This window comes from Girardinichthys multiradiatus, chromosome 23 (assembly GCF_021462225.1).
Source record: "Girardinichthys multiradiatus isolate DD_20200921_A chromosome 23, DD_fGirMul_XY1, whole genome shotgun sequence".
Classification (NCBI taxonomy): domain Eukaryota; kingdom Metazoa; phylum Chordata; class Actinopteri; order Cyprinodontiformes; family Goodeidae; genus Girardinichthys; species Girardinichthys multiradiatus.
Genome location: NC_061815.1, coordinates 48,139,107 through 48,160,074, shown reverse-complemented (window position 1 = coordinate 48,160,074; position 20,968 = coordinate 48,139,107). Strand labels below are relative to the sequence as shown.

The 20,968-nt window shown below is 38.1% G+C and overlaps 2 protein-coding genes across 3 annotated transcripts in view; both read right to left on the bottom strand.

Moving 5' to 3' along the window:
* Positions 1-1,857: 1,857 nt before the first annotated feature.
* Positions 1,858-11,312, bottom strand: lrit3a (info leucine-rich repeat, immunoglobulin-like and transmembrane domains 3a). Of its 2 annotated transcripts, XM_047353616.1 has the most exons (5): positions 9,147-9,271; positions 7,567-7,664; positions 6,933-7,399; positions 3,505-3,810; positions 1,858-3,349 (listed from the first exon to the last, which is right to left on the bottom strand). In XM_047353616.1, the coding sequence occupies exons 3-5, from the start codon at positions 7,372-7,374 to the stop codon at positions 2,328-2,330; spliced, it is 1,770 nt and encodes a 589-aa protein (XP_047209572.1). In that variant the 5' UTR covers positions 7,375-7,399; positions 7,567-7,664; positions 9,147-9,271; the 3' UTR covers positions 1,858-2,327. The 2 variants fall into 2 exon arrangements, with proteins under 2 accessions (XP_047209572.1, XP_047209571.1); XM_047353615.1 differs by lacking the exon at positions 7,567-7,664 and having other exon boundaries at positions 9,147-11,312.
* A 137-nt stretch (positions 11,313-11,449) lies between these two features.
* Positions 11,450-20,968, bottom strand: part of gpm6aa (glycoprotein M6Aa) — a 28,057-nt gene continuing 18,538 nt past the window's right edge. The window contains exons 4-7 of the mRNA XM_047353617.1: positions 18,542-18,695; positions 18,063-18,139; positions 15,990-16,055; positions 11,450-13,377 (exon numbers count right to left, since the gene is read on the bottom strand). Coding sequence (XP_047209573.1) covers positions 13,225-13,377; positions 15,990-16,055; positions 18,063-18,139; positions 18,542-18,695 — 450 coding nt within the window. The 3' untranslated portion in view covers positions 11,450-13,224. The remainder of the gene's footprint in view (positions 13,378-15,989; positions 16,056-18,062; positions 18,140-18,541; positions 18,696-20,968) is intronic.

Here is a 20,968-nt window from a genome sequence, read left to right as displayed (position 1 = left end):
GATTTCTGAAGATGTTCCCCAAACCCTGCCTTTGTGGACTCATCACGCACAGTGGGGTCCTGACCCCAACTACTGAGATAGAGACAAGTTTAGTTTATTATTTACTGAATAAACCGGAATTTGTTCCCATATCAGAAGTGATGGAAAACCTGATTGTGCTGTTTTTTGTTAAGAATGCAATGCATTTAATACTTTCTTTCTCTGGTTGCACGATGCACTGTTGCCTTGCAACATGAAGGTGCTGGGTTCAAATCTGGGCATGGCCTATCTGCATGGTGTGGGAACTCTTATGGTCCAAAAACCCACTGAGTCATAGATTTTAAGAAAATAATCCAGATAAATGATTCACTAAATTAAGTTAACATTATGACATGTGTCTTCAGTTGTATTAGTATGCCAGCAGGAACCAAGGTTGATTAGCCTCCATCTGTCTCTCTGTGGGAGAAAGCCCACTGTGAGTGTCTTCAGTCAGCTGTAAGATCCTGGGAGATCTGGCCCGGTGCTCCCAGTCAGCCTGACACAGCAAGACAAAAACAGGTCTTGTTGAAAAGCAGCTGTCACAGCCTCTTTAAATTGCAGTTAGGTGTTGGTGTGTGTATGCATGAACATTTGTTCTTTATGTTCCCCTGTGATGAATTCTGCAGGTTGGATGGATCATCTGTCTCCACAACAGACATAAGACATGACCAAAAGTCTTACCTGTTTGCTAATACTCTTTGCTTGCTCTGTATCCATTTAGAGAAAGAAGCTGTAATCAGTAAACCAGGATACTAAAATTCATATTACGCATAAAGAGCTTTTAAATAATTATTTGCAAAGCAACTATTTTAAGAGTTGTGGCATGTGAAACACTAGGATGCAGTATAGCAACTGAAATGTGACTGACCTTGTATTTCAATGTGTTTGCTGGTTAGGTTTGATAATAAAAGTATTAGATATGGTTCAGCACCCTTTTTTGAGTATATTTCCCAAATCCTGCAGCCTGGACAGATGCGGAGACAAACTGATTTACATTTGAGACACTGAAGAAATGATTGTGCTTTACTGTTTTTACTGGCTCCTTACAGATTCATTCCAGCAGATGTAATGCAGAGATATAAAAGAGTATTTAAAAGAAAACTATTTTCTGCATGTCAAGTTATGTCTGTTGTTCATTCAGGCTGCAAGAGCATGACAGAGAGACCAGATAACAGGAAAGCTGTGTACAGAAAAGTTACTTTTTTTGTTTTATTGTTTTAAGCCTTTTATTGTTTTAAGATGTACAGAGTAGGTGCCAGAGTAGGAGATGCTCGCTGAAGAGCCACCCCTTCAAGGGTTTCTTGAATTAGGACCTGGATGGCCCTGTTCCGGTGGCAGTTGGTAGGTCAGTCCAACATCCTGGAACAACACATAAACAGTCTGGATTGTCTTGAGTGTGTTGTAGGCCCTGCTAGCCGACTTTGCCTTGACTACTGTAACATTTTTTCCTGCTGAAAAACCTGCTCGGTGAGAGATGAAAATTCCTAAAGAACCAAAAGGTGAATCATGTTTACATGATATGTGTTAAACTGAGTTTTGTCTAAAGATTGTACAGTTACAGTCTTTTAGGTGGGACAGATTTATCTGATGGACAGAGAAACAAAACCATTACTGTTTTGTATTTTACCAGTATGTTCACCATCATTTTCCACAAATGTCCATGTTTTAGAACAGCAACTGAAAGGTTTGTTTGATGTTCTTTAAATGCTATTTCACATTTATTTGAGACTAGTTTTATATGGGTATACCATGCAAATAACTCATATAATAGTTCAGCACAAAGCAAAGTAAACATTTATTTACAAATGAAAATATGATGTGGCAACATTGATCAAATGATTCTCATGTTTTATTCTATCAAACGCAAACAGACAAACAGTATTGTACTTTGTGTTTAGTAAGGCAACAATTAGCTGGATTCTTACAGCAACTATGATGTTTAGGTTGAAGTGGAGAATATTATGGGTCTTCCCTGAGATCACCGTCATATTCAGACTTAACAGTTTTGGCATTAAGGACAACATCAAACACCATTCCCTGATAAATGAATTAATTCTGCATAAAGTATAAGGCTCAGAAACAGGACAAGAGAGGTCCATCCACAGAGCTTTACCCGTTAACACTTTTCTTTTAAATCATCATAGAAAGGAGTAATTCTCTCAGTATATCACCTTCATTTTTTTATAGCCCATTAATAAAACATAAAACACAGTCATAAACACTTATATTTGATTTCATAATTTTTCCTCAGAGTTATGAAAGGCATATGTATTAGCATGGTATTAGTGCATTGGCAATGGATTTGGACCTCAACAGAGATACTCAGACCGAGAACCATCACTCTTGTAGGTCATCTGAGAGTCAATACTTGACCGGGAGCACAGCAACAGTCGCTCAGATTCATTCGTTGGTCTTCTTGCCCAGAGTTCAGTTGGATGTGAGGTCAAAATTCTTTGTTTCATTGAGATTGTCTCAAATTTGACATAGCTCTCATTTTCTAGCTCATTTTCATCTGAATGTGCGTTGCGTCCGTTGCAGTAAAGAGCAAGAATCTTATAGACGAGCAGAGCAATTAGAGGCAAAACCAGAACGCAGGCGATACCACTTATGATAAAGAAAAGTTTGCTCTGCTCACTGTCTTCTGTGTAAAAGTCAATACAAGGATCTTTTCCAGCAGCACTAACTTTAGCTACAAGACAAACTGAGTACCTCATTCCAGGTGACAGTCCATCAAGGAGCACTTTTCCACTTCCAGCTTTGGACTCCATCGTCCTTTTACTGTCATCCTCCCCATATGGTGAATACACAACAGTAAGTGGGGCATCATTTAGTAATCCACCTGCAGTCCAGAGCAACACTGCACTGTCAGCTGTCTGCTCTACAATCTCCAGGTCTTTCACAGCTCTTGAGTCATCACGTTTCTTGCTCTTCTCATCTGCTGCAAATTTTTTCCCATTACTTTCCTGCTGCTGTTTGGTTTCCTTGAGCAGACCTTTCTGAGAACCATTGCTAGAGATTAGTTTGGGTGGCTTTTGTCCAGCAGAAAGTGTTGTAAGCGATCCTGGAAGGACAGTTGGCGCAGTGACTTGTGATTTAGAAATGTCATTTGGGGGAGTGAGTGCTGTGCCTTGGCTGATTGGTCCAGTTCCAGCGCTGGGTCGTAGTGGAGGTGTGGTGGTGCTCATGGTACCAGCCACTGTTAAAGAAATGGTGGCTTTTGCAGTGCCAGCAACATTCTTTGCTTTGCAACTGTAGTTCCCAGCATCTTTATACTCTACTCCATGCAAGCTCATGATGGACCAATTAATGCCTTCGCCGGGTGACTCCTGGACTGAATAGTGGAGCAAAAACACAGGAGTCATTAAAGGTTTTTCAAGTTTCCATCCATTACTTCAAATATTTGATCAATGTGAAAGTACACATCTCAATAAACGTAAATGCAATTAAAAATGTGTTCTTGAAAAAGAAAAACATATTTTATTTTACCTGTGTTGTTGACTGAAGAGCCATCTGACCTGGTCCAATAAAGATCTGGTGTTGGAGAACCTGAGGCATCACATCGCAAGAGGACATTACTGCCTAAAGTTGAAGTTATCTTGGTTGCAGATGTCATCACTGATGGTTTTACGCAATTCTCAAGCTCTGCACGCTGAAAAAGGACGCCTGCAAGATTCTCTGGCGCAGCACAGGTCAAAAATAAATCCATCAAAATCACTGGTGTGTCAGCCATTTTGGAAATTTCCATCAGCTTGGAGATTTTACAGTCACAGAACCAGGGATTGTCTTGAAGGCCTGAGAATGAAAACAAAAGAGATTTAAATGATTTGCATTTTACATAAGAAGTGTTATGGTATTACTTTATGTATGATTACTAATGCTAATATGGCATTTTCACAGTGTAGAGGCAATAATACACAAAGGCTTGAAATCAATGCCAACCCTTAAATAATTAGCATTTTGAGAGCAAGTGGTGGATAACATTAGGCTGCGCTGTGCAACAAGATGTAAGGAGGGAAATAAGTATTTGAACACCCTGCGACTTTGCAAGTTCTAAGTGGGAGAACTAGTAAAGTCGCAGGGTGTTCAAATACTTATTTTCTTCACTGTAGCACAGTTTGAAAAACTACATTTACATTAGTCAGAGAGTTTAATTAAAGAACCTGCATAAGTATGGCAGTAAACACGTGATGCACACAAGCCCATGTTCCTGCGCACGCTAAGCCCGTCAACAGATTAATTTGACTTAAGAGTCGCAAAGCACCTAAGCTGCCACAGGCCTTCCTGCAGTTTGCGGGAACACAGTTTCCATTGACTTTGCTGTCAGAATAAACTTACAGTAAACATGTAACAAGTTCAAAATGAAATTTTGTGCATGAAAATATTTTATACCTATTGGGGTTCTTTGCTAATATCACAAACAAAATTAAAAGTTACTGGACAAAATTCTGATTGCTCCAAACAAAATTCTAGTTTATTCTTTAAAACTTTGTGTTATTTATATTTTACAGTGAGTCAGCCGTGAAATGATTTAAAACGTTTAAAAATGACAAAAGAAGGTCATATAAGACATGCTGAAACTAGATATACAACTCGGCTGATGACCAGAATCATATTATTTTCAGCTTGATCGACCCAGCCATAAATAGGCTCAACAACACTGTTCTGATAACAGTCTCTGGTGTTGATGCATTTGCTGAGTGAGGAAGACTCAAACTTTGCTGTTTACAGCATTGGTGAAGTATTTTATGGAGGAAATCACAGGAAGCTTGAAGATATTTTTAATGGAAACAGTATTTTGCTCATCATGTTGAGACTTTCCTGTGGCTTTTTTCAGGTTGGGACAAAGAGCAACACTTAAAGAAAATAACAGGAAGGCAGAATACAGGACTGTTGACAGTTGGAAATCTTAGAGTTAAGATGAAGGCTTGCATATAGAAAACAAATATAAAGACTGTGGTTACAGTCTCCATTGTCTTCAGTCTATCATTTGCTGATATCAGACATTTCTCTCTTTATTAATTTTTTCTTTAAAATAGTAAAGCTTTACAGCATCTGCCCGCTCCTACACACAAAGTGATGCTGTTTCTGCTCCTAATTTAAATAATAAAGGACTCATGGCAGAAAAAAAATATTTTCAATGTTCTTCTTGTCTTATTTTATACTTTTTAAAAAGAATCAGAATTGGCTTAAATCCAAATCAGCAGGTCAAACTTAAAAGCCACCTGGATATTAGAAATCAGCCACAAACCTCTAAACAGTACATCTTTAACTGAAACACTTTTGTTTTTGCAGTTCTGTTTGCTTGTTTGTGCCTTTTTCATCGTCTTCTTCAGGCCCACCAAAGTAGAGTTCTGAATGTAGATCCACTAGCCTGAAACTCTCGAGCCTAATGTGGTTTTTACTCTGTCATGGGGCATCTAGTCTGAACCAGTGTTTAATGCAAGGTTAGAACATCCAGGATTTTATATCACAAGATATCCATAGCATCGTTTAGTTGTCCTCAATAACTGGTTTGCTCATAGCTACAACCAAAATACAGTTTAGGACCAAATCAGCTATATGAAAGGTTTAGTCTTCACTGTCACAGAGATCCTAGTGATTGATCCATCGTTTGAGGTAAAGGTTTTATAGATCTTGTCCATGCTTCCACGTTGCTGTACTGTTGATATTCATTCATTTCCATGTATTCATCGTGTTTTAACAATATAATTGGACTGGATGACCTGAATGTATTTACATTAATCACCATTGAGAGGGCGAGCCGGATCAGTCGCTACCATTACTTACTTAATACTTGTAGTTGTGACCTAGTTTATCTAAAGATAAAGGTGGCACTGGATTGCATAGATGCGATGCGAATGTTAATTGCAGATAAACGGTCATAAAAATGCTTACAGGTAATTTAGGTCATTTGCATTTTGTATCTGAAAAATATTAACATTCTATTGATATTTATTGTTGTTCTGATCCCTGTTTGGGCCTGTTGACTCATAAAATATTGTGACCCAGGACTCAAAGCAAAATAACTGAGTGACCTCCTGCAGGTAGATATTATTTACTGAAGTCGTGTCCCTGCATTTCCTCACATTAGGCCAAAATCTAGAAATTTATTTAAATCATCAGCTGTCAAAAGGTTGAAACAACCAGCACCCATTATTTTCCCATAAAATATTTGTGCACGTGGATCCCATCTATTCCCCTCTTTGGCTGTGGATGTGCAGCGTTAAAGCTGTGATAATTCAAACTGTCCACATCTGCTTCTTTCTCTTCTTCTTTTCATTTTTCTTCTAAATTTTGCAGCCAAAAACTGTTATGCAACTGTAAACTTTATTAGTTAGGATCAATTGGAATGTATGTCCCTGACCTGAAATCTGTATGATTCATTTGAACTGACTTTATAAAGTGTCTTGAGACAACATGTGTTGTAAATTGGCGCTAAATAAATAAAGCTGAATTGAATTGAATTGAATTAACTTTGTTAAAGTTCTCCATGCATGGCCATAATTTGCTCTGTGTAAAACATGTTTGTCTATGTGTGGCTGCAATAGAAGTGCAAGTGAAGTTTGACACTTTTCTGTAAATATATAAACAAAATTAATGGTGAAGGATTCGATGCTTGGCCATTCCAGCATTCTAATCTCTGAATTTGATAGAACAGATTTTATTTTTTCAGGTTTTATTATAACATTCAAAACTTCTTTTAGGAGATTATTCCGCAATAAACTAGAGCAATAAAGTGAAGTACATCAAGTGTCAAGTTTGGAACTACTCAGGCTAAGCTAATTGGAGAGTGACCTGACATTCACCACCCCTCCGACACAAGTTCCTGAGGTAATGACCAGCAACCCCAAAAGTGTCCTGACTTGGCCCTATTATCCTGTAAAACCAAGCTGGAGTTACCTGTTTCCACTTACCTAACACGACTTTTTGTGAGGCATTAGAAGAGATGGGCACACCATTCAAAGGTGGCCAGATATCCATGAGGTCAGAGGGTAAGGTAGTTAGTTTGTTGCTGGATAAATCCAAATAGGTGATGTTGAGGAGGTAAGGGATGGCCTCAGGGGCAACACTAGTAAGTCTGTTGTTGTGAAGATCCAGAGTCCTCAGCCTTGGCATCTCCTTAAGGGACTCCCAAGGGAAAACTGAAATCATATTTCCATCCAGCCTCAATTCGTGTAGCACTTTCAGGTTGTAAAAACTGCCTGTATCTACTGACGTGATGGAATTGTAGGTAATCCAGAGGTATCGCAGCTCCACCAGATAGTAAAAAGCTTCGGTTGGGATTCGCCGTACTGTGGTTTTCTCTACACGGAGTTTGACAGTATCCACAGGGACATTGACAGGGATGTCCGACATGTCCGGGTCATTACAGAGTACGGATCTGAAAGATAAATATATATATATATATATATATATATATATATATATATATATGTATTGGTTAAGGTGTATTAGAAGTCAATAATTTTTCATTGAGAAAAGAACTGTTCTCTGAGCCGTTGGAAAAAATAGTAATTTGCCAAAGAGGTATAAAAGAAATGCGTTAACCTTTTATCCGTATGGACATCAGTCCTCTGATTCAGATTGTCTGTCTGGGTGTGGTGCTTTGTCTAACATGACACTGGACCAGCCTAAAGGGTCAGATTCTGGATGCCCAGAGCATAAACAGAAAATCATCATGGGGACTGCAGTTCAAACCAGATCTTTATATTCATGGTTTAATAAAGACATACATAACTTTTTTTCTTCCATTTATCAGAATTGTTTCTGTTACCTTCCAGATTATGACTGAATAATGACACTGGGAGATTTTCTTTAAAGAATTGTTTATTAATTTCTTCAAATTCAAAAGTTTAGATACAATAAGATTACTATGCCATTAAACCAGGAATGCCCAACCCCCGTCCTGCAGAGCTACTAACCTGCAACTTTTAGATGCATTCCTTCTCACATTCATTTGATGCATCTTAAAGTTGCAGGATAGTAGCCCTCCAGGACTGGACTTGGACTACCCAGCATTAAACAATATGGAAAAGCCCAAATGAAAAGGTCATGACTTTCTAAGCTTCTGCTCTGTGGTTTTAATTTAAAGCAACACCTCAAACACATCATAGGAATATCAAAGGAAATCAGGCAAGGTATCAGAAAGAAAATTACGGCGCTCTACAAGTGGGTGTAATTCTTGGGTAAAATTCCCAAATGTATGAAAAAGCCACATTCATGAGTTCAAAGAAATATCTGCAGGTATAAAGATCATGGGGATGTACAGCCATTTCACTGTTCAGGTGTCCCAGGTGTTATTTTGACATCAAATGGGAAAATTAACCCAAGAACAAAACCTACAGACCTTGAGAAGATGCTGCTGAAGCTGTAAGAAAGTATCAGTATCCACAGTGAAATTAGGTCTGTGGAGACACAGGCTGAAAGGCCACTCAACAATGCCTTTACTTTATAAGATACATTGATGCCAGATTACAGTTTATAAATTCACTCATGGAAAAAGACCCTGATTTTGGAGACATGTTGTGTGGTCTGATAAAACACAGATTTAAGTGTTTCGTGATAATGACCATTGCTGCATATGGAGGACAAAGTGGAAATCTGCATGCCTGATAGTAAATATAGTAATGCAGCAGAATGTGTACACAATGCTAACAAAAGGATTGTTAATGCTACATTTTCCCTTCCCTGCACAGATTGAACTGTTGCCTTCAGATGTTTCACAGAACAGCGTTTAGGACTAATACAAGTAAGCAGGCTGAATGTAAGGCTTCCTCACTCATCACTCATCCTGTCTGAGTCATACACCAAATTATCCTACATACACTAGCAGGGATCTATCTAAGAGCTCATCTGTCAGCAATTCAAACCTTACATGTAGAGTCATTACTATTTACTTTCTGGTAACTTACTGGAATCCTACTGTCCAGTCAGTCCATGTGCTGATTCAGACTGACCCTGACTGCCTTAATTAAACTAAACAGAGAGCTTCAAAATTTATATTTTCTAACGTTTATTAGAGTTTAAGAGTTCACTGAGGTGACACTCTGTAGATGGTTGAACATTTCTGCACCCTCACATACAAAGAAAGGTGCATTATAGTGTATGCACAATAAAGCACACATTACCTGGTTCCTGTTCCGTCAATGCGTCCATGAAAGACACAGGTACACTGCGAGGGACAAAAGGGCAGAGCCATACTGAGACAGCATAGGAATACATGCAGACAGAGCAGTCGATGCATGGTGTCACCCAATGCTCCCAAAAAGCTCACATTGAGGAGATCTCAGGAAAAAAGACATCCGGATTCACTAAAAGCCAGAAGAATTAACTAGAAAAGGTATGGAAAAGGAAAATACAATAAAGACCTTTCAAAGTCCATAAGAGACAGAGGCACCCAGGCTGAGCATCTAGGCTCAGTACAGGTGACCTGTGAGAGTGACCACAGGGTGGGGGTGGGAGGGGGATTAGTGAAGGATTTGGTAGGTGTGACAGGGTCACTCAGGCTCAGCGACAGGAGACACTGCTCTTCTCAAAATGGCGCTTTATTCTTACATCTGCTTTCCACTGTGGTTCATCCCGTCCCATCTTGTCTTTAAACATCTCTTTAATGAGGTTTTCTTTCACGTGAGCCAGCCACTCTTTTCTTAATCCACTTCGTTAACAACCTCTTAGTTTGTGTTTCTGGTTTTTAGACTAGCTACTGAAATTTTTCTTCTGAATGCTCACAAAAACTGTTTTTGAACTAAGACCTATTCCTCACATTTCTTAGTGCCAAAAAGATTGTTTCTGAAAAAAAGATATTTTGTTCTTCAAATCTATTAGACATTTCTCTTTTTCAAGAATGTCTTGCATGAAGATGTATTGTTTAAGTGGAATGTATATGAAAGAAGTGAGCGGGGAGTTCGGTCTGGCACCAAAGTGCAAACTGTAATCTGGGAAATGATTTATTACCTTGGCGAAGTGGCTCAGTGGTTTCAGGCGAAAAGCCAAACTCAACCTGCCCATCGCTGAAGGGTTCAGAGTGGTGCAAACCCTTTCATGTATGCAGCACATTATTTGGCACTGGTCTTCATTTACTGTCTCATTGTTGACTCATTTGCCGTACATAAGGGGCTTATTCCAGGTAAAAGCTGTAGGATCTGTTGCAGTTACTGTTTTATTTATTATTTACAATATATACTCTATCTTCTTTATGTGTTTGGTTTTGAAGATGCATTCTGGAAGATGGTCAAAGAGACTACAAATATGTCGCTGTTCAGGGTTAATTCAGGCTTACTATGTATAATTGGTAGATTAGATTTGTTGTTGTTTTGGGTTTCTTTCTCAAAAGCAAACATTCTCTATCAAAAACTTGATTTGTTAATGCATTTATATTAATTTAATTAGCAGTAAAGACATTTTGGAGCTACTTAGCAAGGATGCTTTAAAAATATCACAAAATTGAAATACAGTTTTCTTTATTTAAAACGTTTATATAAATTCCTTTTTATGACTTCTGGTTTTTATCAACTTTCTGGGTAAAGGATAAGTAGTATTTACTCATTTGGAGCCTCCTGTTTATGAGAAAACAAATCATGTGCATTCCTTCATGTCTAAGTAGAAGAACATACTGAGCAGCTAATGAATGATGCAAGTGTTACCTTTTTCTTTTTATTTCATCTTCTTATTAACTTTTTTTTAAAAGCTCACTGCACCATGTGGACATGCCATAACACCCTCCACAGTTTCTGGTACCCTTGGTAAAGATGTGTGGCAACCCTAAATTAAGTTAATCCTTTGTTGCAGTAGAATAATCCCATACCAAAAAGTTTGCCTTGGTTCTGTGTTACCTCTAGTACCGTCCTCCTCGGTGTGCATGGTGGAAATGTTTTATTATTGATTTGACTGTACACTAAGTTGTTTTGGTGTAATTTCTGGACTGACAACAATCTACACACGTTTGCCTGACTTCAATGGCATGTTCCTCTGTCTTTCCCATTTTGAAGACCAATGAAGAGAAATTAAAAAACACCCTGATGAGTTTAAAAAAGTAAAGTATAAATCCTGAACCTGCTTCAGTTACAATAAGGGATTGGTAGTGGTGCCACTAATTGTGTAATTAGAGATTTGGTTAAAAACAAATCATATCATTGGATTCTTTTACCCACTTTATTAAATAAACTTTACTCAGTGTGATATTAAGCATCACATACTTACCAGAGGTGTCAGTAATTGCTAAAACCATTGTTCTTAAAATTATTTTCTGGTTTTTATGTGTAGCAACTGACAAGTGCGAGCCATCTAGTGGTGAATTTATGTGGTTGATCTAAACAATGAAATAAAACAATCTGCTTAACCCCATTTTATAAGTTCTCAAAATGCAAATTCATCTGCCTGATGATAAAATCTTCTCATTTACTGTCACAATAAAATGCACAGTAGACTTGTAGCAATTATTAACAAGTACACAAGTGAATTTTATTTATGCAAGCAAATTTGATCATACAGGTCAAATAAGCCACTTGAAGCTGTTGGCACATGAATGTACAAAACAAATTTCCTTTAAAGCCCCAAATTACGCATCTGTAGTGAAAGTACAAAAGACTAATACGAGAAGGAAGCTGAAAGCATTTTTTTCTCATCATTACAGAGTAAATCATGTAGGTGCAAGAATCAGCTTTAAGACATGGTTGAAAGCTCATCACAAACCAAATAGACACAACTCAAAGTCTACAGTCTAATATCAGAGTAATAAAACGTAGTGAGATTGGGAGGTTCATCACTGCACATATAAACATAGGGCTGACCCAGCAAGACAGTCTAAATTACAAAAATAAAGAAGTAAATTAACTTTTGAGTCAATAGGACTATACCAATGAATCTCCATGCCACAAAGAACATCTATAGTAAATTCACAGTCTTTACTAACAGAACAGTTATCCAACTTTCAGTTGAACACCAAAGCGGTTACATCTAGAGAGCACAGAAAGTCAGATCAGTGCATGAAACAGGGGTTTGAGAGATGCTGATCACAATGAGCAGGCAATGAAGTGACGGGCCATCTCTGCAGCCGCATGGCGAAATGTGTAGGCAACACAGTTAGTGTCATAAACACAAAAAATAAAATCTGTGACACACGTCTTAAAATTCCTCCAAGGAGCGACTTACAGCAGAAACTTCTCAGAAACTTTATTCTTTGTATTTTAGATTAAAGTGTGGAGACTGGACATATCTCGTTTTATCCCAATGAGAATTATCTTTAAACATTAGTGCAAAAACATAAAGATGAGCTTTGATTTAACCATATGTACAATGCAGAGTTTTGCTTAAACAGTAGATTAGTATTTATAAAGTTCTGTTTTCTTAAAATACATTTAAATGACATGTTTATAACCCTCAATTAAAATTAAAGTGGCTAATTCCTCCTTTGAAATTTATAATAATTCAAAAATTTCTGTTTAGCACATATTTTGTACATTGTTTTGGTATTTAATATTTAGTTGTTTTGCTACTTTACAGGAAAAAACAAACTGAATAGTTGTTTTTCTTGTTGTGAAAGTGTCTTAAACCCTGGGAAAACTGGCAAAAGATTACAATTTTTCATAGCTGTGAGATGCAAAATATTTTTGAAAAACTAAGCACTCATTCATTTAAAATACACAGCTCCTACACATGAAGTCTCCACGCACTCAACATGAGAAATGTGCTTGAAAACCCTATAAAGCCCCTGTTGACCTCTTCCGAAATCAATAAAAAAGAAATAAATTATGAATTAGAGCAAAATGGTAATCATTACAGAATAAAAAAAAGATTAATACACAAATTATAATAAAACTTAAAGGGGCTGAAATATTACTGCTACCTCTGATTCTACTAACTACACTAAAACTACCACTAAATCGGCACTAAACAATTCAGAACGTATTCAACGTATTCAAGAATAATACAACTGCCATAATGATAATTATAAAAACCCATCCATGAGAGAGGTAAAGGGGCTTTTTTCATTTAAAATGCTGCTTGTGAAGAAGGAGCTTTGTGTGAAGCACCCCCCCCCAGACCACATTGTCACATGACGCACCAGTTACATCAGCAGTGCCGAGGGCCCTAGGCGCCATCCGCCCCCCCCTCGGGAGGGGATGGTAGAGAGAGACAGATAGAAAGCAAGAGGAGAGACAGGGGGGACAGAGGCCGGAGTGGCAGGGCCAGGCCTCGCACTGGACTTTATGTGTACGCATTTAGACGCTCCTTGGAGCGAGTGGAGTGGATGTCGTGAAGCTCCTGCTCCTCTTTGGACTTGATGTCCTCGTATTTCTGCATGCGGCAGGCGTCCTTCACATAGGCCCAGTTGGCAGACAGAACCATCAAGTAGTGGATCTGAGAGATAAATGGAGGAATGCAACATAAAAAACAGGAGTTGAACACTGCTGTGTAAAAGCTATTTTCATGAATGTGTGTGAGTACTGATGATACATTTACACTTCACAACTTCACTGAACTCTGGCATATCACTCTATACAGCGCCACCTTCTGGGAAGCCAGCGCAAGCTCACAAAAATCAGCTAAATCCAAAGGGCAGACATTTGGAATGTCTTTTCAGTCCCTGACTCACAAGGCAACATCAGTTGACTACAAAATTATATTACAATTGTTAAAAAGGTTTAGATTTTATATTCATATAAATAAACCTTGGTCCACTGAAGTGGACATTATGCTTCACTGGAAATATTTACCTGCAATTTTGACCATTCTTGTAACTAAATTGTTTAGAAAATACTTTAACAGCAGTAAATATTTTTGCAGTAAATGTCTTATATTTGATATTTGACTATAACTTACAACATAACTTGTACTAGACAAAACATTATTTTCTGCAGTTTGGTTTCATTTTGTGTTTAATAACTATCATTTATTTTATCAGGCAGACATATCAATCAACTAATCAAAATAAAAATTTAAAGATTAGCGACCACAGTGCTTTAATAGCAGTATGCCATAAAACATTGGTAAAAAGAAATAAAAATTAGGGATGCACCGATATGAAAATTTGGGCCAATATTGATAACCGACATTAATATTGCTGTTACAGACAATAACCGATATTTATCAATATTTCTTGCATTATATGATTTCTACATTGCTTCTCTGCTTCAGTTTAACGCCCCACAATCCTGCGCTGCATCAATATCACCTCACATGACCAAACAAATACCACATGGCCAACCCCCTACCCTTCCCCTCCCGAAAAACACACACAAACGTTAACAAGTTCGAAATTAACATAGGTTATTAATATTGGCCCAGTTTTGTTTATGAGGCCGATAGCGATATGCTAGAAACTGACTAACATCAGCCAATACTGATGTTAATGTCCATATATCATGCATCCCTAATATCACCGACATAATTTAAAGAAGTCCATTGAAAAGCAAGATTGTCCTGCTCAGCTGGGATCAAAAGCAAAATAAAATAATATGGGTTTTACGCTGGGATTTAAAATGATCCATAGTTTGAGCAGCTATTTCACAGATTGGGGGCCACAACCAAAACAGGCCCTGTGTCCTTAGGTTTTCAGTCCTGATCTGGAAATGCTCAACAGCAGCTACAGTGTGGTTGTTAGAGCTCTAGCCAGAGAGTGATTGTGTAAAGGTTCTGAATTTTATAAAGAACTAATAAAATATTTAACTGGATCTGAAAATGAACAAGAAGTCAGTTTGTTCAGTTTGTTAGAGGTAACATCTAAGTCAGGATGATGAGAGTTAGCAGACCTTGATTTCTCTCAAAAAATGAATCATTGGGACATTTGTAGTGACAGTGGAGTAGAGGATGCCGAGGGAACTAAGGACGCTGTAGTAGCTGAAAGTACTAAGGAAGCTGAGGATTAGCTTCCTGACGGAGCTCAAGACAAAATAAATCAAATATCACACATCTGGAAGATCCAAAGGAACCCATTTTAGTGTAGGGCTCTTGTATTGTGTCCTTTTGTAGTACTGATAGATAGTTATCTCAGTACTTCTTCTTTGTTTAGTAGTGCCAAGAACATGTTTTGTTGTATTTCAGTTCAACAAGGGAAAGCAGTAACAGTCAACATGAAGAACTAAAAGACGGAGGGATGAGACAGGAGCACACGGACAGAAGAGGTTAGGAATAAGTTCATTTTATCATTCCTCTGAAGTATTAGAAAACATTCACCACGTGGCCACTTGGTCTTATTGTAAAGTTTAGGATTACTAATTTAGTAGTCCACCAGGTGGCAGCATGATGCTTTGAACCATGGCGTTACCATGGTAGCTAAGATAATGAATGTTTTGTGCTTTAATACCTGAGCTTGTAAGACAGCTTCTTGTTTTACAAAGGATCTCAGTTCTTCAATGCAGCACCTTCACCTCTTTAATCACAGAAAACTATTTGGTTTTAAGTTCCTGTGTTGTCTGTGTTCCCGTCAAAGACTTTTGGCCCTTTTTGTGGGTTTTTAGAACATTACCAGGATTGGTTGGAGGATTTGTTGTGGCTTCTTCTTGGAAAGGAAACAATAAGTCCAGACACAGTTTACGCCATCAATTTCTGTCTAGCAACTACCTTCTCCCTCTCAGAAAATGGCTTCACACAAATTACTGAATGATGTTTCCAACATTCTGAGCCTTTCTTCTTACTGTTTCCATGACAACAGCATGACATGCCCGTCGCCTCCAAAAGGGGGAGGGAGACGATCCCCGTCTCTTTCACTGCACCAAAATGCTTTCTTTCCTCTGTCTACCTCCTTTATCTCCCAGGAAATCCCAAGCAGAAACAACAAAATGCCACTAGTTTCCCAGCGTTTTGTCCTCAGTTTCCTACGACTAGCCAAAGGAATGCTCCTTCTTTTTAAAGCAAATAAGATCCTGCTCAAGCCAGAAGTGATGTATTCTGTGGTGTCTTTAGGGTTCTACATTTGCAAGATTTTGAGTTACATTTTGAATGATGATTTCATTGTGCTGATGGTGGCTCACCATTGCAATAACAGCAGCTCCTGCTCCAGCGAGGGCACAGATGAAAAGGTGGAACGTCATGTCCAGCTGTATGGAAAAACACATTGTACCATGCAATCATCTTATACTGGGTGGTTTTACAGTCAAATTTAGATGTGGAATTAGAGGGAAATCAGGAACTAAATTCTGAAATTTTCCATGAACCAGTATGGTTAACTGCCTGCATGTACAAGTATTCATACCCCTTGAACTTTTTTTGGTTACATTACAACATAAATTCCAATATATTTTACTGATTGACCAAGACCAAATAATGCATTTACAGGCGCAACTCTTTAGGGTTATGTCTCTGCAGTGGACCATGTCTTGTTAGATTTGTATAATACCCTTCTTTAAACTTCTCCACAATTCATTCCTCACCCGTCCGCTGTAGTCCTTGTTCATCATGATGCTGTCTGCTCAATTTGCTATTATGCACTATTTATGTAAGTCTTTAACATAAAATCCCATTAAAATACAAACCCGTTCAATAAATTTGAATATTACTGAACATTTAATTTATTTCAGTAACTCAGTTCACTTATTGAAATAGTCAGTCAGTCATTTTCAATACCGCTTCTTCCACAGTGGGGAGCTGGTGCCTATCTCCAGCAGTCTATGGGTGGGATATGGGGTTCACCCTGGACAGGTCGCCAGTCCATCGCAGGGCAACGCAGACACACACAGGACAAAAAACCATGCACACACTCATTCACACCTAAGGGCAATTTAGAGAGACCAATTTATATGGATTACTTCCACACAGACTGATGTTTTCAAGCCTTTATTTCAGGAAATTATGAAGATTATCTGCTGAAATGAAAACACAACATTTAAGATTAGAATATTTATTATTATTATTATATCAATACATAATCAAGCCTTTATTTCAGTAAATTATGAAGATTATCTGCTGAAATGAAAACACAACATTTAAGATTGGAATATTTATTATTATTATTATATCAATACATAAATGTGGATTTAATAAAAAATATGTTTAATACCTGCTTAAAGTTTATTCTCAAAAGATAGTTTTAATCTGACAAACGAGCCTCATTGGAATGAATGTCCTAATGTATTAATTATAAATTTACATTGAGGTTTTCTGTTGTAATGTGGCAAAATGTGAAAGAGGTATGAATACTTTTGCAAGGAACTGTTAAACATTTCAGTCCTTTAGCAGAAACATACATTAATACACTGCCTGTCCAAAGAAAAATCACAGACTCTGCTTTTCCATTGAACCGCCTCTAGCTTTCGCTGTGACATTGTTTCCAGAAGTTTCTCCAATATCACAACATTTATTTCCATCTGCTTTTTGCATCATCATCTTGTAGAGATGATGGAAGTTTTTGTTCAAATGCTTGTCTAGAACATCCCAAAGATTCTTGTTGCGGTTAAGGTCTGGACTCTGGTGGCCAATCATTTGTGAAAAGGAAGTCTCGTGCTCCTTGAACCAATCTGGCACAATTTGAGCCTGATGAATCTCGGCATTGTCGACTTTGAATATCACCAGGGAGAAAGAAATTCATTGCTGGTGTAACCTGGTCATTCTGTTCATTTAGTAGAAAGCAGATCCCACTCTTTGAATCCTTTACATTGAACAAAGACCTGACTTACAGCAGCAACCCCAGGTCATAACATTTCCACCACAGGCGTGGTGCCGCCAGCTGAAAACATAAGCATCCATGCAATAAATATCCAACGTCACGTTCTTACCTATTTCTGCACAGTTTTGCACAGGTAGTGTATATAACAGTCAGAAAATGTTTTTCATCCATTTTACAGGAAACGTTTTCTATCACAGTTGAAGTCATCACTAGAAATAAATGTTGTAGTCACATTTCTACATTTTGTAGCAGAAAATATTTACAATCACACAATTAAAAATCAAACTTTTCTTGAAACATCTTCACCAGGGAAGATGAATAACAGGATTATTCAAGCATGCATGGGGTGTGTTATTTATGGCTAGGTTTGTCCCTGCATGCCGGATTTATTGGCTTGTGTTATAAGATTGTAATAAACAACAGTTTCTGTCTTTAAACATACCTCAGTAGATTCACACATTTTGTAGAATTTCTCCGATCCAGCACACATGGTTTTTGCTTCAGCAAGCGGGACAATGCCTGAAATAAACAGGTGATTAATGTCAGGTGAGCCTTTTTTGTATCAGAGCACAGAAACAATCTGCAAAAAGCAGCAACAGCTTCCATAAAGCTGCTCTGTTGTGCACATAAAGGTTTAATGTCTCTGTGGTGGCAAATTGTTGTTGACACACAGGCTGTGTCAGTGGCTGCTGGTGGCTAATGGGCTGGAGGATATGGCACTAACGCCACAATCAGATGCATAATTTTACTCGGAACAACAAATGGACTACATGTGTAGACTTCCTAATCTATAAGTGCAGCCACTAGTTAGCTATAGATTTTGCAAATCTAGAGAAGCAGCAGTTCTGGGTGTACAATCTGAGCTTCAGAAGTTATGAATAGATCTGAGAGACAATGAAAGTGTAAAAAAAAGAGGGTTACCGTATTGGCGAGGGTCAAGGCACAGCGAGGCCCCCTCCAGTCCAGTAGCATTTTGGCAAATATTCCAGATGTTGAAATATATAAAGACAGGTATGGAAGTGAAAGCTGTCACTCCGAGCCAGGCCAGCATAAAAATGTAAGTCAGCATGATGAACTGAAAAGTAAACACAAGAAAACAGGCAAACTGTGTTGAAAAAGAAAAGTTAAGCTTCAGTCAAAATTACAGAAGTTTTCATGTAGGAAAACTAATATTGCTTTTCATTTTCATGCGGATTTCATGTGAAAGTTTTCTTTAGTTGAACTAGTTAATTATTTTTTCAGGGACTATGGGGAAGGACATATTTGTCCACAAAAATACATTTTGCTGTCCTTTTCATCGGAACCGGCCCAAAGTTTTATGGGGCCCAAAGCACAGATGGATTTAAGGGCACAATTACAGATTGTCACAGCATCACAAACACCTATTTTAAATTCTCCATAGTTGATTCTAGTTGATCATAGTTGATGATTTGTTGAACTTAAAACTGAACATAAATTAGGTTTTATTTAAACTTGTTTGATTCTGTCTAATTTTATTTGATTCTAATCTATATAAAATTATTAAAGCACAGTGGTAGTTTTATGTTATGACTGTCACCCTGACTGTTTTTTCTTTGTATGATGTCAACAGTTGTCATTCACATGAGGAGTTTATCAGTTTCCCAGAAGCCTAAAGAAAGATGTTTTAGTGATGTAATTCAGAGTTCTACCTACTTTAATATAAGGGTAGATGTAAAAAACGTGAAACCAGGACTTAGAACCAGCCTTGGTCCATCAGCTTTCAGCACCAGAACCACCACATTAGAGCCAAAAGTAATGCTTTAGTGGGTCAGATGTTGGTCGTGTTACTTTCACAAAAACAACTTGCGTATCTTCTCATGCAGTTCCCTCCTCTGTCTTTCTTGGCTTGAGAGATAGATGGGTTCTGCTTCAACCTACAGCTCTGCCGGTCACTCTAACACTAACAGGGGGTACTAGTTCCTTTAGGTTCTGAACTGAAGTGTTGCACAACTTGACCCAAATAGACAGTAGAAGACAAAAACATAGGTCATGATGCAAACAAAAAGTAGTCTCAGGAAATATTGGTCACTCCTTTCTAACCCGGTTGGGCAAGCCTTCTTAATAAACTTTCTTCTGAGTCTCTAATATTAGTGCTCCTCTTCCACTGAGGGGGTCTTCATGAGGGACTGATGAACCAATCAGAAGCAGACATGGGTTAATGTAAGAGCACTTAACCAATCTATGCTAAAATGCACAAATAATTGTGGGTTATTTTAAAGCTTTCTAAATTTACAAAGAATGTTAATATGAAAAAAAAAATTGGCATGTACAGTACAGACCAAATGTTTGGACACACCTTCTCATTCAAAGAGTTTTCATTATTTTCATGACTATGAATATTGTAGCTTCACACTGAAGGCATCAAAACTATGAATTAACACATGTGGAATTATATACTGAACAAAAAAGTGTGAAACAACTGAAAATAAGTCTTATATTCTAGGTTCTTCAAAGTAGCCACCTTTTGCTTTGATTACTGCTCTGCACACTCTTGGTATTCTGTTGATGAGCTTCAAGAGGTCGTCACCTGAAATGGTTTTCACTTCACAGGTGTCCCCTGTCAGGTTTAATAAGTGGGATTTAAAGTCTTATAAATGGGGTTGGGACCATCAGTTGTGTTGTGCAGTAGGTGGATACAGTACACAGCTGATAGTCCTACTGAATAGACTGTTAGAATTTGTACTATGGCAATAAGAAAGCAGCTAAGTAAAGAAAAACGAGTGGCCATCATTACTTTAAGAAATGAAGGTCAGTCAGTCCGAACAATTGGGAAAACTTTGAAAGTGTTCCCAAGTGCAGTCGCAAAAACCATCAAGCGCTACAAAGAAATTGGCTCACATGAGGACCGCCCCAGGAAAGGAAGACCAAGAGTCACCTCTGCTGCGGACGATAAGTTCATCCGAGTCACCAGCCTCAGAAATCACAGGTTAACAGCAGCTCAGATTAGAGAACAAGTCAATGCCACACAGAGTTCTAGCAGCAGACACATCTCTAGAACAATTGTTAAGAGGAGACTGTGTGAATCAGGCCTTCATGGTAAAATAGCTGCTATGAAACCACTGCTGAGGACAGGCAACAAGCAGAAGATACTTGTTTGGGCTAAAGAACACAAGGAATGGACATTAGACCAGTGGACCAGTGCTTTGGTCTGATGAGTCCAAGTTTGAGATCTTTGGTTCCAACCACCGTGTCTTTGTGCGGCGCAGAAGAGATGAACAGATGGACTCTACATGCCTGGTTCCCACCGTAAAGCATGGAGGAGGAGGTGTGATGGTGTGGGGGTGCTTTGCTGGTGACACTGGTGGGAATTTATTCAAAATTGAAGGC

What these genes read in the sequence shown, in the direction of transcription:
- lrit3a (XM_047353615.1), bottom strand. Translation starts at nt 9,262, where the DNA reads ATGCATCGACTGCTCTGTCTGCATGTATTCCTATGCTGTCTCAGTATG. An exon ending in CTCACAAAAAGTCGTGTTAG is followed by an intron (nt 3,811 to 6,932) that starts GTAAGTGGAAAC and finishes TTTCATTCTCAG; the next exon opens with GCCTTCAAGACAATCCCTGG. An exon ending in CTCTTCAGTCAACAACACAG is followed by an intron (nt 3,350 to 3,504) that starts GTAAAATAAAAT and finishes TCCACTATTCAG; the next exon opens with TCCAGGAGTCACCCGGCGAA.